This window comes from Melanotaenia boesemani, chromosome 6 (assembly GCF_017639745.1).
Source record: "Melanotaenia boesemani isolate fMelBoe1 chromosome 6, fMelBoe1.pri, whole genome shotgun sequence".
In the NCBI taxonomy this organism is placed as follows: Eukaryota; Metazoa; Chordata; class Actinopteri; order Atheriniformes; family Melanotaeniidae; genus Melanotaenia; species Melanotaenia boesemani.
Window position 1 is genome coordinate 22735549 of NC_055687.1, and position 21558 is coordinate 22757106.

Below are 21558 nucleotides of genomic sequence, written 5' to 3' on the forward strand. Positions count from 1 at the left end.
TTGCCGGGGCGGTAATAGTCATATTGCGCATGTGTAACACAGCTGGTTGTTTTGTTCATCAATACTTGCATTGATTGAGTGGATTATGCTGCATTATTTAGTGGCAGTGAAGTAGTTTTTTTGCACTTTGCATTTTTTTCCTCTCCCTTGCGCCTGAGTCGACTGTGCAGTAATTTGATAAACTAGGTAGAAATTACTGTTTGGCAAGCGAGAAAGAGCTAGCCCATAGCTAACAGCAGGAAACAACCACGCCAAGATGGACGAATCTGCTGCAGCATCGACCAGAGAAGACACCGCTGAAAACAAACCCTGCGGTGGTGACAGTGCACCCGAAAACATCGCTGATCCATCAGCTGAGGAGACAGCCGACAGTAAGTATACAATAACTAGCTGCATTTTAGTCCAATCAATCATCGTTCCTATGTTCATATTACACGAGGTTTGTCATGAAAACACGAGCAGTTACATAACTTGCACAAAATATGTGAACTCCGATAGCAAATCCGTAACAGCATAAATTAATGGCGTGAAGTTCCCATCTTAGGCAATTAAGGTTAATGAGCATGAGTTATTGTTAGCACACCCCTTTTCGGTCAGATACAAACCTGATCATCACCGTGATTAAACTGCAAAGTGTTCGTTTTCATTATAATGTTTCATATAATTAATTTTAAAAAAACTTAATTATGTTGTGATGGAGCAAAAATAACCCCCAGGTCAAAAATAGTCAAATTAAATCAAAATGGAAGACTGTAGACACAAGAAGCTAACCTACAGTTTTCCCATTTAAAACCATGCTTCCTTCTTATTTAAAATCTGAACCAGGCAAACTTTGATTAGCAGCACTGAATTATGGTGATTTTACTGGATGTGTTTCAGATGTAGAGCACACTACTGGTTTTATCTTCACTTTCTGCCTTACCAGTTATGCTTTCTCATGTCATTTGCTTTATTGGTATTGAATCATCCAGTCCCAAATAAACCTCAAATTACACATCAGAGCCATGTGGAATTTGCCCAGTTTTCATAAACTTTTCACAGTCACAATTGTTCTGTGGCGGCCAGTATCAATGACTGACTGACTCTTATGTATAAAAATAATTTACAGGTTTTTTTGTTCTTTCATGTCACTCCTTATTGACTTTTGACTTTTTACCATTTACAATCAGATGCAACACCTGCATCCTTTTCAAGCGAGTATAAAACAACACAGCTGTTCTCAATGCTTAAAATTTTCCAGAAAAACTTTCTTGTGAGGTAGGAAACATCAAAAACTTTGCTTTTAACTGCTGGTAGTCCAGGTATATTTAAAACTTGCCTCATATGAAAAAGACTAAAGTGCTATTTGAAGGTCACATCACACTTTCTTTTAAGTTGTTCCTCTGTCCTCTTTTTGCTGGTGTGAGCACAGACTGAAGTGGGATTAAACATGAGCCATTTGGATATTCCACTTCAGCTTCTGTTTCATACAATGCTTTAAACTGGGACTGATATGTGCTACTAAATGTAACTGTACAACATTGTTGTGTTTGTGGTGAAAAAAATTAAGTGTGTTTTTACACTGTATTATAATACTTTAATACAGTCCACGAGTGTTTTGTGGTGCTGTGTTAACATCTGCATAAAACATGTATCAAGTAACCAAATAATGAAGCATTTATCTTAATCACTGTTTTAACCCCTTCACTAACTTAAGTTTTTATTTTTGTTTGTATTTCTTAATGTTTATTTACTTATTTAAGCAATTCTGTTGAGTTTTCTGTAAATTCATTCTATTTACAATAAAAGATGCTGTGCACCTGTGTTTTTGATATATATATATTTTTTCTTTCTTTCCTTTTCTGGAACCAGGAGTGGCTTTGACCTCCTATTTTCCCATTTCTATTTCTAGGGGATGGGGTTTTCTGCTGTCAGCATTGTGGAGAAACCTTCAGAGAGGAGGCATCCTTGCTGGAGCATCGCCATCAGCACTTGCAACAAAACATGTATCTAGGCAACCAGTCCGATAGTTTACACAATGCTGAAAAGGACAGTGAAAAAGCTTATTTCTGTACTTTATGTTCACTCTCTTTTGCCGACATGAGTGAACTTCACCTGCATATGAAAAACCATGATCAGACGTCTCTGAAGGAGTCTGATGTTGTGATTAATTCTGGAGAAACAAAGCAGCAAAGTTATGAATGTCCAGACTGTGGGAAATCTTATGTTGTGATTGGACACTTTCTCAATCATCAGCGTTCCCACAGACGACCCTCAAAATCAGTTTTTCATGAACTGGAGCATTTGAAAAAGAAGTCATTTCAGTGCGAGTCTTGTGGAAGGAATTATTCTCGCGCTTCAGCCCTTGATGCTCATCGACGCTGCCATGAAGAAAAGTTGGTAAAGTCCAAAACCAGGAGCTCAGGAGAGGCAGGTCAGATTGTAGAGTCGGAGGTGGAGATGAAGCCCAGCGAAGCTCAGACAGAGGATGGTTCTGAAAATCTTTGCAAGTGTTCATGTGGGAAGGCTTTTTCTACAACGATGCGCCTGAAAACACATCAGCGATTTAGCCGCAACAGCCAGTGCTCCTCAGAAGAGATAAAACACAAACCAAAGAAGAGCTCCAATGAATTCTACTGCAGCGAGTGTAAAAAGGCTTTCAGTGGCCATATTGCCCTCTTTAACCATCAGAGGTGGCATGCTAATCACTCTGATGATTCAGCAAAAAGGTTCCCATGTGAGGAATGTGGAAAAGTTTTTATGACTCTAACATTCTACTACAGGCATCAGCGCACAGCACACAGCGATGAGACACCAGCAAAGTCTTTCCTTCATCAAGTGTGTCAGCTCCAGAAAAAAGCATTTGAATGTAAAGATTGTGGGCTGAAGTTTTCCAGGGCGTCAGCACTTCATTCTCATCAACTTCAGCACACTGACGTTTTCAAAGAAACTGAGAAGGAAGCCCAGATGCGTTCCTCGTTGTCACCTCACAACAAAATACTAGAGAGTGGGTGGAAAGGGACTGAGCACATGGAGTCTTTAACAGAAGAAAAGGTGCGGCCAGTAAGTTTTTTTTCAACTGGTACAGCTGAAGAATCGCACATAAGTGAGTCTGATGAAGACATGGAGAGCTATGAGCCTGGGGACTTTAATGTACAGGTGATCAGTGCCAGTGAATCTGAAGATGAGGTAGAAAAAGATGTGAATCCTGATCTTGAGCTGTTGTGTGAATCAGATCAGGAAGTAAGAGATGATGGTGATGTTGATGTTTTCTCCAGGAGTCTTGTGTCAAAACCAGAGATAGACTTGAAAATAGTCCAGATTGACTTTGAGCAAATTAATGAGTCTGCAGTGCCGGTAAAAGAAGCTGAAAATGAAACAGCAGAGGAACGATATGATTGTCCAGACTGTTATCGCTGGTTTTCAAGTCCTTCATCGCTACGTGTTCACAGAATGTGGCATGATATGCGTAAGAGAAGACAACAGACTCAAGGTCAGTCGGTGGCAGCTTGCATATGTCAAACATGTGGCCACGAAGCCAGTAGCTATGAAGCATACTTGCAACACATACAAACCCATGATGATCAAAGCCCAAGCAATGATGTGTTGAATCATGACGAGGGCTTGGAGATGAAAACTTTAACATGCAATGAATGTGGTAAAAGTTTTTCTCGTTTGTCTGCTTTAGTCTCTCATCAGTTGCATCACTCCAAAAGAAAACAGTTTCAGTGTCCAGATTGCATGATGTCATATTTGCATGCAGCCAGCTTGTTTAACCATATGAAAACCTGCACAGCAGAAAAAAGGGAAAACATTTTTGTCAGTAAAAAGGAGTACAATCCAAAAAAAACCCTTCTAGGCCCAAAGATCTATCATTGTGAACAGTGCGGTAAGGGTTTTTGGTCTTTAGGGGCTTACTCACACCACAAGCAAAATCAGACTGAGTGTGTAGATTTGAGGCTAAGAAAAGGCATCCCAGGATCTTTGCACTTGGTTAATGGACGCTCACGCTCCGGCATTAAGGTTGCATGTCCAGTATGTGGCAGAAAGTTCCGTCACAAAGGCATCATGGCGTTGCACATGCGCAAACATGAAAATGGAAATCACAAATGCGAACTCTGCAGTCGGTCCTTCCGCCTTTTTTCCAGCCTCCTCAGACATCAAGTTGTGCACAGTGACCAGTTACTCCCGCCGCCCATCAAGTCTTTTCAGCATCAGGTGGAGCAGCTGAAAAAGAACACATACAGCTGTCCCGACTGCGGTAAGCTGTTTTCACGGGCCAAAGCATTGCAGTTTCACATGAAGAGCCATGGTTATGAGACTGGACACACACCATCATCCACAGCTGCACTGGAGAATCTACAGTGTGCAATATGCCTTTCACATTTCAGTAATAAGGGCTCTCTGAGGGCTCATCAGAAACTTTGCATTAAAAGAAAGAGCCAAGTAGCCATAAAGACAGAACCACCTGAAAATAAAGATCTCATGATGCAAAAGGATGGAATGGAGCACTCTGACCAGCTAAAGGCACAAACTGATGCAAGTGGTGAGCTCAAACTGGACACACACACAGATGTGGGGAATGTAGACCATCACAGCTCAGCTGATTTGAAATACAAATGCAAAAAGTGTGACAGAAGCTTTTCAGTTGTTGGAGCTTTGAATTTTCACAAAAGAATTCATGCTGAAGACAAAACCACAAAATCTAACTTGGCCATTTCTCTGATGGTTAAGAAATCTAAAAAAGAGGAGCCAAGTAAGGGACTGTTTCACTGTTCAGAGTGTGGGAGGCGATTCACAACCAACTCAGCCCTCGGCTCCCACAAACGATGGCACAGAGAAAAGAAGTGTTCACGATCTTTGCTAAAAGATGACGACTTGAAACCCATTAGCCACAAGGCTGAGGACGGACCCTTCCAGTGCAACAAATGTGGCAAGCAGTTTTTCAACCATCGCGTGCTGCAGCGCCACCAGATCTTTAACCCTCAGTGTCAAACCAAAACAGAGCCAGGTTCAAACAAAAGTGCAGAAAACGACGGCACACCAAAACAGTTTTCATTCTCGGTGTCTGACGGAACAGTTGAGCATCGTTCACTTCTGGTCTCTGATTTAGAGGGTGAGCACTCTACAATTGTCCAGGCTGCAGACCATCATGAAAACAAGCTGTTAGAGCACAACCCAGAACAAGAAGATATAAACTGCAGTCAAGGTGAATTGTTGACTTTAACACTGAAGACAAAATCTCACCAGTGTCCTCTCTGCTCCATGACTTTTGCAAAAGCAAGAGGTCTGCGTGCTCATAAGTGGCAAGCCCACGCAAAGAGCACAAAAAACAAAGAGAAGTTTCCTCTGAATGTAAAAAAGGAGCCCACAGACTCCAACAGTGAAATCAACAAGACAGAAGACTTGGTACCAGTAAACAATAGTGCTGTGGGCAGGGGAAGGAAGAAAATTGGATCATATTCCCAACCTGTGAAAACTCTTGACTGTGGGAATCAGTCCAGCTCTGCAGGCGCCCCACCTGACCATAAAGGAGTTGGCTTGGAAGTAAAACAGGAGTCTAAACTGGAGATCCAAACATCTACAGCTGACATTCCTTCACCTCTTGGCCACATGTCGGAACACTCGGTCAAATGCCTCTTCCTCTTTAAATGTGGGAAGTGTGGGAAAGCTTTTCAATCAGAGGAACAGTTAGGAACGCATAAGCTCAAAGCGAAGACCCGGCCATACTGCTGTGCTCTGTGCTGCCACGGCTTCTGGACAGAGAATCTGCTACAGCAGCACCTCGCCTGGCACGATGAAGTGCGCTGGCGTCTCCCGAATGAGGTGCGTTTCAGGCTCAGCGCTGCTATGGCCTCAAAACCTCAAAAACCCGACAACGGAGGAATGTCTCTCCCACCCTCTACCACGAAGCAACCTTCGCTTTCCCCACCAAGGTCAGGCACTAAGTGGCCATAAGTGCCAGCATTGTGGCAAAGCCTTTCTTTCACCATCTGCTTTACAAAAACACAAAACTGAGCACTGTAACAGTGGCTCATTGCTCCATTTGCCCCAGGACCTTCAGTCAAATACAAGATCTCATTGATCATCACCTGGAATGTATCGGTGATGACAAAAACCAGAGTACAGCCCCTGCCGCTGTCTCATAGGAGACAACGGTGGCCTTACTTACCTTGAATGTGGACCTGCTCATTCTCAAGACAGATGTGCACCAGCATCATACATCATATCAAGCACACCTGTAAAGTGAATTAAACAAAAAAAAAAAAAAAAACTAAAGCCACCATAGAAAGTGGAATTTTGTTTCTGAGACCGCCAAATGTGTTAAGCTAAAATGTTGTTTTCTTATTCTCAGGCTTCCCTTTACACTGGACTAGTATATGTGTATTGTGAAAATATAACCCCTGTTATAAACTTATGTTGATGTTATGCAGGCATTGATCTGAGCTGTTGGCTTAATTTTTAACAGATCTGCCGTGAATGTCAGCCTCACTAATCCCTTTGAGGTCCCTTAAGTTTTGAAATTCATATAATGCAGATTAAGGAGAACTGATGCATGTCTGTCTTCATCTATTTAAACAAAGAAATTAGATGAGCTGTTAATGCACTGCTTGTTAAAAAGTTTAGGAAGATGTTGAAATGATTCTTTACCCCAGATATATAGACATCTAGCTGCTGTTCTTTTTAATGCTGGAAATCTTGCAGAATGACGTACTACTACATGTTTTACAGAACATTTAATTCACCTGAAACTGATAGAACTTCTTGTAACTATTGATTACTTCTAAGGTGTGTAGAATATGTTTTCCATTAATTGATTTCTAAGCGCTTGTGTTATTTCTTTTATAGTTGTGAAAAGACTACTCTTTGCTTAAACTAAAATGTTATGTTTCTGTTGGATAGTTGTTAGGTTTTTCTTTGTTAATTTATAGATATTTTTCCCTCTTTGTGACCAGTTTACTTTGTACTTGTCGAACTTGCTGTTTAAAGATTTAAAGAAGATAAAGTTCTTTTGAAAAGCGATTTACTGGGTTATGTGACTGATTTACTGCCAGTTTGTTCATCTTGAAGGAATATTGCGATATGTGTTCTGACCAGTTTGTTCCAGGTGTTTATGGGTAAATGCCTTTTTTTTTTCCCCTGATATATTGATGTACATATTAACATACTGTACAGTAGTATCACTTAAAACTTTTTTCATCATCTTACATACAAAAAAACACTGAATTGTCATTATGCAAGAGACTGATTTTTTTTTTATTATTGAAATACTGAATCACAATTTTGTGATAAAACTTTAAGAAAAAGGGAAAAACTTAATCAGACAATCTTTTGAAGAATTTTTTTTCATCTGATTTAGCAGTGCATTCCCGATTAATCTTAAAGATCTAATTAAAAGTTTTAACGATTAACTATTGATAAACTTGGATTAAAAGATTGTGTCAGTTCTAAGGAATAGTTTTTAATTTAAAATTAAATTTCGGGGGAACTTTACATCTTTGGGTTTTCTCTATATTATAGGTTGAGCAAAGTGAAACGTGTCACCTTTTGTCCTTTATCATCACCTAGTTTCTGGATGAATTGAAAATGAAGTTGGTATTGAACACAGTTTAGTTATTGGAATAACTTAAAAGACAAGTTCACAGCTGTTGTACCATAATTATGAGTGTTATACAGAAAACATACAGCATCTCTAGCTATATAGTCAGCTGTATAAAATTATTTTTAAATATGTTATTGATCAAAAATCTGGATTATTTTAGTTTTTTATTTTTTCCTCTTTGAGAAAAAGCTTTCACTGCTGTTATTAATGCTTGCATTAAATAAGAGTTGTCGATTTTTCAGTAATGTTCAGGCTTTTTGAATCTGTACCAAAATTTCTGATGCCATCTGGAGCATCATCCATTTAGACAGCAACATAAAATCTGCTTACATATGTATAAATGCACCCTACAAGTCAATAATTTTCTATAAAATGCATATTAAATATGTTCTTCTTTCCTTTGTAGTCAAAGAGTGCAGCGTTGCATGTAAGGATTGTGGACTTATCTTTACAAACTCGGACGCCTACAAGACTCACCTGCACCAGCACGCCCTGGAGGAGGAGGAAGCTCAGATGGAAGAGAACAGGATTCCTGGGGCAGGTATCATTACTGGGAGTACAGATGTAGAAGAAAATGCAAATCAGGACATGAATGGAGTTGCATATGAGCGTGACATGACTAGTACACCATCAGAATTACTGAAAGGTGCTGCTGTTCCCAAACCTTCGATGAAGAGTTCGCTTCAAAAGGTTTATGCCTGCCTAGTCTGCGGGAAGATTTATACATATCTAGTTTCATTCAAAAAACACCAAAGGCTGCACGAAACTCCACCCCCTCCAGAAAAACCCCAGAGTCAGAGTGACCTGAATTTGCGCAAGTATGAGTGTCCAGATTGCGGGATGTCGTTCATCAGGCGAACGCGCCTGATTGGTCATCTGAGAGTTCACAGGTCACATAGACGGCATAAATCAACCCCACCCAAGTGTGACTTGTGTAACAAATACTTCACGTCTGCAAAGAAGTGGATGGCTCACCTTGAACTGCATAACCAGAAGCGTTTTTGGTGTTTAAGCTGTTCTCGGGGATTTGCAGATGAAGGATCACTTGATAAACATTTACAAAGTCACAGTTTGAGGCAGAATAAGCCAAATGCCATTGAAAAGAGTCTCCATGCAGCGAAACGGCACATGGGTCACTCAAAAAAGCCCATCAAGGCAAAGTCTTATCAGTGCACATTGTGCGGAATGAGCTTCTGTCATTTTAGAAAATTGATTACACACAGAAAAAAACATTTTGGAGGTAAACTGGGGCTGTATCGTAAGCCTCTAGGGATCACTGTGACCGGTGAGAAGGAAGGAAACGTTGAAACAAAAATCCTGCCCACCACCATGAATCATGACCCAGAGGTGAACGCAAACATGGAAGACACACCAAGTCATGAAGAAAACTTGCCGGAAAATGAGGATCAGAATCTACCCGAAGAAGCTGGTTTTGTACACCGTGATGAAATTTCTGAGGAGTCTGATTGTGGAGAGCCTGTTCATTGCTTCAACCTTCCTAAACTTCTCAGCTGGCCTGATCCATTCAGTGATCAGAAATCAGAAATTGTGCAGTCACAAATGACATTGGATGTGGATCGGAGTAAGCCAAACAAACACAGAGACCACAAGTATTGGGAATGGGAGTGCATTGAATGTGATATGGGCTTTGATGAAATGGCAATGCTTCACTTGCATTATATAAAACATGCAACAGGGGAGGTGCCGATGCCCCTGGATGACACAGAGTGATGTTATAGAAACTTTGTTTACACTTCTGTGCAGCTGATAAAAATCATACCAGGAAATTACCTTTTATTATTATTTTAGATCTCTTTCTTTAATTTTTTTTTTCACTTTTGTTAGCGTTACACTACATGTTTGACACTTCATAATATAGCTAGCTTCAGCACTCAAGGATGGTCCGTGCTCAATGTTTTTTTTGTGTGTGTATTTTTGATAACCCAGAACAGAAAGCAGGAGAAATAAAAACCTGAAGCTACATTATGCATCATTCTTCTTGTAAAACTAAATAAAATCAAATTTAAATACATTCACTGTGGTTTCAGTGTCTTTATATACAGTCACTGTTGTCATAAAACCTGGCACTGTTTTAAAAGAAAATGGGTGTAACACACACTACAGTTACAAATACATTTATTGATTTAAAGCAACAGTAAGTGCAGTACTTCTATGCATTTCATAACTTCATGGTCAATACTGAAATCAAGTGGTTGGTTGGGTAAATGTGCCAAAGTTAGAGGTTCAAGATTTCAACATTTTATAGTGAAATTGTGATATGGGTGTGCAAATGAATTAGTTTCAATATGATGATCTTTATGTGTTTATAGTATTTGCATTTTTTTTATAACGTTTAATAAAAGCCATCGTGCAGTCTGTGCATCTCTGCTGCAAAACATCCTGTAGTTGTAGGATAGGTATTCCATTATGATGATTCAGGTTAGGAGCTAGGCTAGGCTAGGCTTAGTGGAGAGCTCCACCAAGCAATATAACTCATTAGTATGAGTTTACTTTTGTGTTTTGCAGCTCGGGATTGCCTTAAGTTACATTACCAACTGATACAAACATAGATATATCAAACTCGAAATATAATTTCAAGTAAAAAAAAAAAAGTCAGTTTTAACCATTTGGATAAAACAGCCTGATGTGAAATAGTCGTCCAGGGTGCCAGACTGGTTTCCAGGGTGAACCCCGCCCCTTGTGGTACAGCCTCCAGCCTAAAACATTCGACCATCCATTCTACAGTATAAGATGGGTGTGGAATCGAATGGATAAAATGATGCTTTATGCCATTTGATTGGGAAAAACCACAAATCCCATGATCCCCCCAGCGCGCCTGTTGTTAGACGTGACGTCACAGTGTCTGCGGCGGCTCCGTGCTTGCTTTGTCAGAGACGACGCGGAGATGCTTGGGCGGACGAGTCAGCCCAGGTAACCTTTTTCTATATCATCTTGCTTCAAAACAGATGTTTATGTGTCTGTGTTGGAGGGTGGACGTGCAGAGTTGGGGGACATGTCGCATATCTGCTGCGGGACCAGATCAGAAATGATTACATGTGGACTCTAAATTTGCCCAAATATGTAAATAAGGCCAACTAGGCTACCATTATCTGTTTATCTGAGGTTATTAGCGAAAGCTTGTTTAGGAGAACGGGTAGCAAGCGAAAAATGTGGCGTAGCACCATACCCAGCCACGTTAAAGTCTTAGAAAGTGGACAACAGCCTCCAGCCGCAGCTGCCCTACATCTCCTTCCGTCAGCTATTGTAATTCAAATGTTTTAAGTCCAGTCTACCAGCTGTCCTCATGTGGATAACAATGATGAGTTTTATTTTTTGAAAACAGGTAAGTATAAGTCTTATAAAATAGTGCCCCTAAAAAAACTGACATGTTTGACAAGTGCGTATTTACCTTTATAGTAACGTTTCGTGTGTTTATGTGTGAAGGACCTGATTTCACAGACATATGTGAAGCTGTGAAGCGGAGAGCCATGCAGAGTCAGACTCAGGCGCACACTGAATCAAATCCTGCGACCACATCAACCTCAGAGCAACAATTGAACACTGCGGCTCAGCCTCAGCAGAGTGAATCAGATGCACAAAGCCAGGAGAACAAATCAGCTGAGACAGAAACATCAGTGATACAGGAGAAATGTCAGACAGGAGAGCAAAATGCAGAAATACCTGCAAATATGGATGCCACAGAACAAATGGAGAGTCAGCCTGGAGTACAGTCACAGACAGAGTCCTGCGAAAACACTGGAAAGATGGACGGGGACTCTACTGCAATGCCAAGTGCCCCAACAGAACTGACACATGAAACCAATACAAATCCTTCAAGTAATGGACAAAAAGGAAAGAAGCAAGATAAAGGTGTAAGTGATGGCCGGAAGTATGTTCCTTCCAAGAAAGCCATGATAGATCCGCTGAAGATGGATATGTCCAAACCGCTGGTTATACCTCTCACATGTAAGTATTTTAAATTCAATTCAATTTTTCAGTTCAGCTTTATTTGTATAGCAACAGTTCACAGAAAAGTCCTCTCGGGGTACTTTACAGACATAATATATCCATTGATTGTAATCCAGGTAAAACAAATCCACATAAGGACAATATATTTTATAATATAATTGTAAAAACATAAAATAATTGCCTAGCTAAGGAAAACCAACATACTGCATCAAAGCTCATCTTTGATTTAATCTCGGCACCGGAGCATGCACAGGGTGGCGGGTGATAGTAAACACTGCATGTGCAACTTTGTTACCAGACTGTTAAATCTGGCTTGGATTATAAGACCTGGTTCAAATTTGATGACTCATACTTTACCAAGACCCAAACTTAAGAATCACTTAATAAAAACTTTCCCTTGTTGGGAAATTGTCTTCATTTGCCCTTAAAAACAAAAAAGTATCAAAGTAATGGACAATAAATATTTATTTAAACCTTGTGTTTAACAAAAACTGAAATATTTAATGTTTTGATTTAAATGTCTGCTCACTGTGAATTTAATGCGCATTCTAAAACATTTGGAACAGGGTTGTCCTTCTTCCTGTATACCATCACTTCCTTTTTCTATTAACAACAGATAAACTTCAATGTTACTTCAAAACTTGTATCTTTTTGCCTCTGTGTTTCCCTCAGAAATGTGCTAGTAATCCATTCCATGTGCTTCAGTGCAACCTCGTAGCATCACTGATGATCTAAATCTTCTTTAGCTCAGAAAATAAGTCCATGGTTTGAAAGAAATTATTTCAAATTTCAATCTGTCAGACCAGAGGAAACATGCAGTACTATGTTGGTATAAATGTTGTCCACCAGAGAACACAGATGTTCTCCCAATGAAAGAAAAGTAATAACATGTTTTTAAATGTTTTGCTCCTCGTGTAATAGTAAATGCCTGCAGCATATGTGACTGGTAAGGTGAATAAACGGAAGAGAATGAGTCTCTTCTGTCTGCTCCTGCTGTTATCCTTCAAGATATTTTTGACTAAGACTGATATAACTGAAAGTACCCCAGACTCTTTGTTCTTTTGTGCTAGCATGTACACTTTGTTCAGACACGTGTCTGTATTACAAGAATGTTGATGCATGCTACATGTAAACATTTAACCTATACTTTTGTGTCATCCTGCAGCATCTCAGCTCTCCCTGCAGTGCATAGAATGCCATATAATCTTCAGTGATCACAAGAGCAAAGAGCGCCATCTGAAGCTGAGCCATCCAGCAGAATATGAGCAATGCATACTGAGGAATGCCCTTTTTACCTGTTACGTTTGTGACCGCCACTTTACAAACTCCACAGAGCTCATGGCCCACCAGAAAGCCCACATAGAAAAAAAACCCTTCAAGTGTCCAATCTGTGGTCTGGCCTACAAGAAGTCATCAGAGCTTACCGTTCATAAAAAAATTCATTTTGGCCAGGATGGTTATGCCTGCACTGACTGTGGCAAAACCTGCAAAACGCTGACGTTGTTGAGGTATCACCAGCGCACACACACAGGAGAGAGGCCGTATGTGTGTAAAGAATGTGGAAAGAGGTTCACTATGTCCAAAGCTCTGCAAAAACATACAGCAGCACACCTGCAAGAGGGAGAGGCTCAAGGTGCTACAGCAAAAAAAGAGCTGAAGAAAAACGATGGTAAGAAAAGTGTCCGTTTTATGAATGTGTTGTCATTGCCTCTATATCCTGACATTTCTAAATATACATTTAACTTATTTAGAGTCACATTTACTGATTTGCGTGAAATGACTCAACATCCTTAATTGTCCTCAGGTACTTCTACAACAAGGTATCCTTGCTCTTTGTGCAAGGCCACTTTCAAGAGTTTGAAGACCCGGCTGCATCACATGAAAACTAAGCACAATAATGCAGCCAGTAATGTGCTTCCAGCTGGGCAACTGGTGAAGCAAAGTGCACCCATTATAACTCCTATATCAATCTCCCAACCAGCACTATTACAAGTGGAGCCCAATGGACCTCTGCAAAAAGTTGACGCCAATATTGACACTGAACAGATTCGTAAACTCATTGAATCTTTGGGAAATGTGCAGAAAGTTAACCAAGTGGTGATATTGGGGCAGGTGCCGCCTCATGCCCCACCATTGCAAGTGCAGCAGGTATCGCAGCCGTTGGAACCAGTGAATTTGAATTTAACTCCACCACAGATTGATTTTATAGGACTGAAACAGATGGACTCTAAGGATGCTGAACTGGACCCTTTAAACAACCAATGTGATCCAATGGAGCAAACAATTATACTGGAACCTATAACTCCAGATGGACAGCTAGAAAACCCCTCCTTCTCAGGCCTTGGACCACATGTGGCCCCAGGTGAAAATATAGAACTAACACTTGTTGAAGCTGAACAAACAGAGAGACCCGAGGGAGAGGCAATGCCACTGATATTTCAACAACCTGAGATTAGTGCAGTTCATTCTGATCTTATGGTTTGCCAGAATGAGGTTGAAAATCTCAAAGAACATCTTGAACAAACAGTCATATTAGAGCTCACCCCTGCTTTGATACCAATTTTGGAGCTGGAACAATCCCAAACCGAACCACAAAATGAAATAGCTCCTTCTTCTCTGGTGCTAAACACTGACCAGGAGACTCCTGCTCAGACTGCAGATCAGACTGTAATAGATGAGCGAGAAACCAGTCTGGCAGTCCCATCCTTGATGCCCACAGTTGAGCTGGAGCTGACATCTTTACACCCAGAGCAACAGGATCTCTCTTCTTACGCTTTTGCTCCTCAAGATGCTCTCACACAAGCTCTCAGTGAATCTGACACTAATTCCAAAGAAGACATTGAGTCACATGTGAAAACAGTTGGCGTAGATCAGGTGCCTGAGATGGATGAAAAGACACAGGGACAGGATGAACAGCATCTGCCAGAGAAATTGCCAATAGATGGCAAGAATAACCCATCTGAAGTAGAAGAGCCATCTGCCAAAAAAGAGGGTCATTCACCTTCACAATTACAGACTAAACAGGTGCCACAGAATGAGTTTCCCATAAGTGTAATGTCTGCTCAAGAGCTGGTGAAAGTACGCAAAAGAAAGCCGGCCAGGACGTTTATTTTCCAAGGATATATGCAAGACTTGGTTGGATCCATATACAAGGATGACTTCCAGATTAACGCCACGCCTGCCAAACGCCAAAGAGCAAAAAAGTCTCATTTAGTTGTCAAATTTGGTCCTCAAAGCAAAGACAAAAAAAACAAGAAACAGAAGAAGCCAGCACAAAAGGGCCAGCCAATACAAGGTAAAACATCGGCAAAAAAACTCTCTGAGAAAAAAGTACCATTACAGAACAAGGGAGGGAAGGGGAAAAAGAACAAGACAAAGGGAAACGTTGTGTCCGGAGCTGACAACAAATCCCCTTCAACTCAGGCCCCACAGGTGCAACAAATCAAAGAAGATAAAGGTAATAGCAAAATAAAAAAGCAGAAAGTAGCCAAGGAAGGTGTGGCACACATTAGTGAGCACAAATCTTTTGCCTCGCCCATGTTTAAAAAGAAAAAACAAGCAAAAATACTCCAGAAGAATCAACCCAAGAGTGTGAAAGGTGGGAAGGCAAAGAAAAACTTAGCAAGAGATGAAAAAGTCAAAAAGGCAAATGCGCCTGGGCCACACATAACACAAGACTCCCTGCTTCTACTGAAGGGTCATAAACAGCCACAGCTAAAAGTTTATAAGTTAGACCCTTCAAAGGCATCCAGCCAGACACCAGAAGCTTCACCTAATGAGTCTCAAACAATATGTCATCACAGTACAGCTGAGTCCTTAAATGATCTTTCATTAGACGGTAAAAAGAAAGGAGGAAAAGCCAAGAAGAATCAGAAAGCTCTTTCCCTGTTGTCGTCACTGAAGGTTTCCCATCAGCCATCAGAGACTCTGCCCACCAAGCCAAAGACCACCAGGAAACGGAAAAGCTCCTCAAAAGTGGAGACCGAGGGCGTCATAACTTCCAAGCGTGCCTTAGAGTGTAAGGACTGTGGGGAGAGATTTAGTGAAGTGTCATCCCTTCAAAAGCACAAAACATCTGCACATATTGTGGAGAGTCCGAGTCTCACGTACACCAATGGCAACATCTTTGAGGGCGTCTCAAGGTTAGACCTTTACCAGCTTCCAAAAACACAAGAAAAAGTAGTTCATGCGATGAATGCTGCGACAGACTGGGATATTGAGCCTGAGACAGGAGAGATGGCATTAGAGGACAGAGAGCGAAGCGTCTCCTTTCCAGCTTTGATTCCATCTCCATCTTTACAAATTCCTCCTCAAGATGTTGAAATGAGTTCTTATGAGGACAAAGATGGTAGTAAAACAGGAGCAGATATTCAATCTGATGCCTGTACAGAAGTTCCCTTGCCATCTGATGAAGTGAAGAGTACAGAGACTTGCCAAAATGTCACACCTGAAGCCCCTTCACTGACCTCTACACAGACAAAGAGCTCTGAGACAGGAGGGCCTTTGATGTCAGATGAAGACAAGCAAGAGGAGGATGCCACAAATACCCCTGGGTCTGAGTCTGAAGTCCAGGGTACCAAAGATGAGGATGTTAAGGAAGATTTGCTTCTAGAGGTAGATTTAATCACTGTTGGAGAGCAGAATGAGAGCGATGATCTAGTTTCGATTGCAGCCACTGTTCCCCAAAACGAATCAGATAAAAGCTGCGATTTTGAGAGTGGAAGCATAGACAAACACACTGGGCAAGTTAGTGATGGGACAACTGAAAGAAGTCTAACTTCTCAAACTGTATCATGTTCCACTCATCAAGTGGAGGTCAAAGAAGAGGAGGAAGAAACAGTAGTTCAGAAGAGAAAAGAGGGAGGGAAGGGGGTTGTAAGGAATGCTCCAAGAAGTAGAAGAAGAGGACCAGTACATTTAAAAAGAGATTCAACATCAAAGAGAAGCTCAGTTCAAGAAGCTCTTCGAGGGGCTGAATCAGAAAATGAACATGAGGATTGTCAGGTAGTTTATGAAAAACATACCCTCTCTTCTGAAATGACGGACCGTGAAACCAACAAAAAGTCACAGACCAGTCCTGAATTTGAAGCCATTAAATCTCCTGGTACATCTTTGCCCTCAATTCCTTCTGCATTAGAGGAATCAAATGGAGAGCCAGTTGTGTTTGAGCTGGAGTCACTCACCACAAGTGTTGAGGAAGTGATGAATGAAAGAGGACTGGAGGGAGGAGAGGAAAATGATAGAGAGACAGACCAGTCTCCAGGCATCATCCTGGAGAGGTTTCTTACCTCTAGGCAAAATGCAACTACTGACAAGGAGATGTGTCTGATCTCAGTGAAGAGCAATCAGAAACGGGTAAGATGCAGTTTCTACTGCAAAAAACAAACACTCAGTTTAGCTTAGGAATCATTTATGGCATTTTTTTCCTTTTTGTTCCAGTGTTTGGACAGAGTTGCTGAGAATGATCAAGGTATCAGAATCAAGGTAGAAGAAAGCAGCTCAGATCCCCTGCTGGTTGCTTCCACTTGTCAAAACAGACAGCGTGATATAACAGCACCACAGCACCATCGAGATATAAGGACCATATTGGTGAAAGAAGAAAGCAGCTCTATGCTGAATGATGCTCAGGTTGTGCAGCAAGGCAGCAAACGCATGCAGTGGAATTTGGAGCCGGTCAGTAATGAGAACACGGATATCCCATGTAAGTATTAAAGAGTCCACCTTGTGCTTTTTTAGGTCTTCAGTTCCCTTCTCTGTTGCATAGCTGTTTTTGTATACATCCAACGCACACACACCAAAGGGAGTCATTCCCTTGTGTAGAAGACACTCCCCATCAGCTATCTGAAATGGTTTGTTGGCAGTTCAGGCTTTTCTTCTTTTTCTTGTCAACGTCACTGTATAACTAGTGGTGGTCTGTGAATATGTTGAGTCTTTCTAGCCAATTGCATCGCCAAAAGTGTCATTACTCGAGGCCCCATTTGGTAGTGCTGACATCTGCTGGTCATTTGATGTCCAGCAGTCTGTCGTCAATATGTAAACTACATATTAGTGGAAATGTAAACACAATGATGCAGCTGTTTTCCCTAACTACTGATATCTTTTGCTTTCGTCAGTGCTGCATGTGTTGTATCACCCCACTGTCACCTGGAATTACACAGAGCATTTCTTGCATTTTCCGCGACTTTTTCACAGCCCGAATTACACGAGAAAATGAAATGAAATGAATGAATGAATGAAATGAAATGAAAAATACTTTATTAATCCCAAAGGGAAATTCAAAAATCTTGTGGATCAGGAAAAACAGGGTCTCATTTGTCTTTGGTCACATGATGTTCAGGAAAATAATACAGACTTTGCTTCAGACTTCATCTGGACACGCCCCCTTTACTCTGTGCAGGCTTTGGGGCTTTTGTGTCAGACGTAACATCACTACGTATAACATGTTGGCATCACGTCAGCCTTCCAGCTAATTTTATATACCCTCAAAACACACAGAATAAATAACATGCCATCACTAGACAGTTTTCATGTACTCTGGGAATCTGAGGTATTCAAGATCCAATTTTTACCTTTATGGTAGTGTCCCACAATAATAAGAAAACCTACAGTTATTCTAGTATGGCTGATGTTACAATTAGCTTTGAGTGTATATCGACAGACCAGTAATTGTGAGAAACAGTCAGACAAGGTTTTTCTAATTGTTCTTGTTTTTTAACCAGAATGTGAAGTTAAACATTTTTTGGTGGTTGCTGATAAAAATTAGCTTATGTTGTGTGTGTTTTTTATTTTATTTGTTTTCAGTGATGGAGTGTGAAGAAACAACAAGAGGCTGTCGTATCAGCCCAGAGTTCAGTACCAACCAGTGTATCTTTTACCCTGTGAAGGAGGAGGAGAGGGAGGTCCTGCTGGGGGCTGCTCAGAGCAACACAGGGAGTACAACCCCAGAAGGGCCCAGTGATGCAAATCAGAGCGAACCTCAGACTGCAGATTGTGACACATGTGAGGAGCTGTTTTCACCACTTTTATATGACTCTTACCAAAGATCGTAAGAAGACATTTTATTGTTGTTGTTAAAACAGGCGAAGGAAGACATTCTGCTCCAGATTATCAGGACACACAAGGTAGAGGTCTGCTGTCAGAACCAGTGGTTGGTGATTTTGCAGACGGGCAGGGTTTGTACAACTTTTTTTCTTTGATTTGCAACTTTTTCAGTTACATTCTTATGCTGTTCAATAAAAACATTATCAATTGATCTTTCAGCTGCAGCATCAGACTCTGAGTGGCAGAATCCATCGGACCTCAGGGACTTTCTCCTCCGGAGTTCTGATGAAGAAGACACGAGTGGTTTTGAATTGTCTGATCCTCACCTTGACATGGAAGCAGAAGCACTTGCCTACTTCAACAAGAACCAAACCAGCAGCCCACAACAACCAGATCAAACATCACCAAAGTACAGTAAAACTACAAGCTTTGACTGAACATTACTAAAACTCATAAAGATGCTGAAATTGTTTCATTAATAGTAATGTCATAGTTTACTTATGTAATTATCATACATGTACTAACTATACTTGTTTTTGTTAAAATCTTTTTTCCTTGCATAGTGTACCAACCTCAACGAGTTGGCCTCTGGCACCAAGGCAAGAAAACAGGACCAGAAAGCCCATTGACTACTTCTCCAAATATTTTGGTTGGGATACCTGGGTAGAAATAGCCACTTGCACAAATAAACTTTCAAGCATGCCAAATCCTGTCACATGCAAAGAGGTTGCATGTTTTGTTGGGATACACATTGCAATGGGAACTTTGAAGGTCTGTATTCCTGTTAAATTAATCTCTTAAATCAATGTTTGGTTCTTTGTGTTCAGGCCACAAAAATCTATAACTCATTTGGTATGTTGTTACTTTTAGTTTCCAAGTCCAAGGCTCTACTGGGAGGACTTCACTAAGGTACCCCTCATTGCTGAAGCCATTTCTCGAACCCGATTCCTCGAGCTTTCACGCACGTTGAGGCTAAATTTTCCCTCGGAAAATCCAGGCAGTAGTAGTGCTAACAGCCAACAGGAAGGTAAAGCTTGCTCAAGCAGTCAAGGTATAATTCCTCAGCATGACGACGGGCAGTGCCAAGGCAGTAATGTAAACAGCTCCGCACAGACTGATCCATTATGGAAGGTTCGTCCATTATTGAATCGTTTCAATGCCGGCTGTCATTCACTGAAACAGCACAGTGATTATGCCATTGACCAATACAGTCTTCCGCTCACCGGGAAGATTTGTGACAACAGGCCATCTCTCCTCTGCATTACCTTGATTGGATTTGATGGTCTTCTCTCACATGTGGATCTTAAATTGGATCTCTCAGACAAAGAAGATGCCATAGAAAAAATGGCCCCTAGAGGCAGTATGGTGTTCCTTTGCAAACAGGAGCTGTCCACCCCTGCAATGCTGGAGCGCCTTTTAGTTGCTGGGGTTCATGGAGCAGGCAGGGTAGGGGGAGCACGAGGACAGATCGGAGATGAGTTTGTGAGCTCTGATGGGAAATTGATGTTGCGCAGGTCACACTGCGGCTTCATACTTTCTACTGCAGGGAATAGCCAGAGAAACGTAACTATGCTCATGGAGAGCTTTGAGACAGCCCAGATGTCTGCTCGTCTAAACAGAGATCTACTAAACCTTTACTCTATCCCCCTCATGGCCTCTGCACCAACTTGCTGGCCACAAGCAGTGCTCTGGTACCTCATAGATGCAGCTTTGGTAAACTCCTGGCTCCTGTACTGTCAAGATAACAGAGGAATGTCTGCACCTTTGACTCTCATGGCCTTCAGACTGGAGGTGTCCAAAGCTTTGATCCTCTCCAGCGGCTCAGACGCCCAGGACTCCGTTCCCCCTCAGCCACCCTCAGAGGAGGCTCATGCCACAAGCGAAACTCCCAATCCCATTCTGATGGAGGAGAATCCTCTGCCGGATGCAGCAATGCGGTATGATGGTTCAGGCCATTGGCCAGAGCAACTCACAGAGGGGGAAGGGGGCAGGTGTCGTTTTGGGGACTGTCAGAGAACATCACGAGTCCTATGCCTTAAATGCTGTGTTTTTCTTTGTATCTCACGCAACCACAACTGCTTTTTAAATTTTCATAATCAAGGGAGTTTGGGAAAAGAGTAATGTTTTACTGTCTTTACATTTTGTTATTTTTATGTTTTGCTCTCCAATTTACACCGATCAGCCACAATGTTATGACCAATTGAACTGCCTATAATTGAGTAGATCTTCTTCATTCTGCCCAACTGTTCTGATCAGTAAAGGTTTTGATGAAGAATAGCTGAGGGATCATGGAGTGGAAAGGGGTGATTAGCAAAAGATCTTTTGGGCCTTGTGGGTTGTGGGTGGGCTCTCTGTGGATTAATTTTGTTTGCCACAGATGCCGTAAAGCAAAGTACACACATAAAGATAATCGGGCTGTTTTTGTCCCGATTTTGCCCCTTCCCGATAAAGAACAGCAAACACCTGTCTATCTTAAGTCTTATAAGATTATCCTCAAAGATAATCCTGATAATCAAAGATGTCCCGACAATCGGAATTATTGAACATGTTCAATATAAATGACCAAAAGTCTTCACGTGTGTTAGGAAAGCTGACAACTCCTGAGTTGTGACTCTGATTGGTGACATGGAACAGAATGTAGCCAATCAGAGATCGAGCTGACTGGGGAACAATTGTTGTTATTTCCAATTGTTGGCCACGACCCGTTTTGGAGCTGATTGCCGGGACAAATTCACTCTTACCACACCTCAGACCACAGGATTATCTTTGAGGATAATCTTATAAGGAAGGGGGAAAATGGGGACAAAAACACCCTGATAGTCTTTATGTGTGTGCCCCGCTTAAGCTGTTTTTGCAGGGCACGTTGTGGAGGGGGCTGCTAATGTAGGGGTGTTCTGTTGCCTTGTGCTGGGGTGTGACTGATCTGGAAATGTTTGGAGGCAAAGCAACATCCATGTGAATGCCAG

General features: G+C 41.4%; 2 protein-coding genes across 2 annotated transcripts; both read left to right on the forward strand.

Moving 5' to 3' along the window:
• Positions 1-10: 10 nt before the first annotated feature.
• On the forward strand, positions 11-6999 carry si:ch211-261d7.6 (zinc finger protein 208). The gene is given in 4 exon segments (XM_041988421.1): positions 11-371; positions 1892-5910; positions 5912-6012; positions 6014-6999. Coding segments are annotated over 4 exon segments (4350 nt in total). The 5' UTR covers positions 11-256; the 3' UTR covers positions 6129-6999.
• Positions 7000-10455: 3456 nt separating this feature from the next.
• LOC121642091 lies at positions 10456-21105 on the forward strand. Its single transcript, XM_041988582.1, has 10 exons — positions 10456-10513; positions 11027-11548; positions 12717-13220; positions 13356-16906; positions 16991-17252; positions 18353-18550; positions 18631-18723; positions 18812-19001; positions 19156-19363; positions 19463-21105. Exons 2-10 carry the CDS (start codon positions 11071-11073, stop codon positions 20711-20713), a joined length of 6735 nt encoding a protein of 2244 aa, XP_041844516.1. The 5' UTR covers positions 10456-10513; positions 11027-11070; the 3' UTR covers positions 20714-21105.
• Positions 21106-21558: the final 453 nt, after the last annotated feature.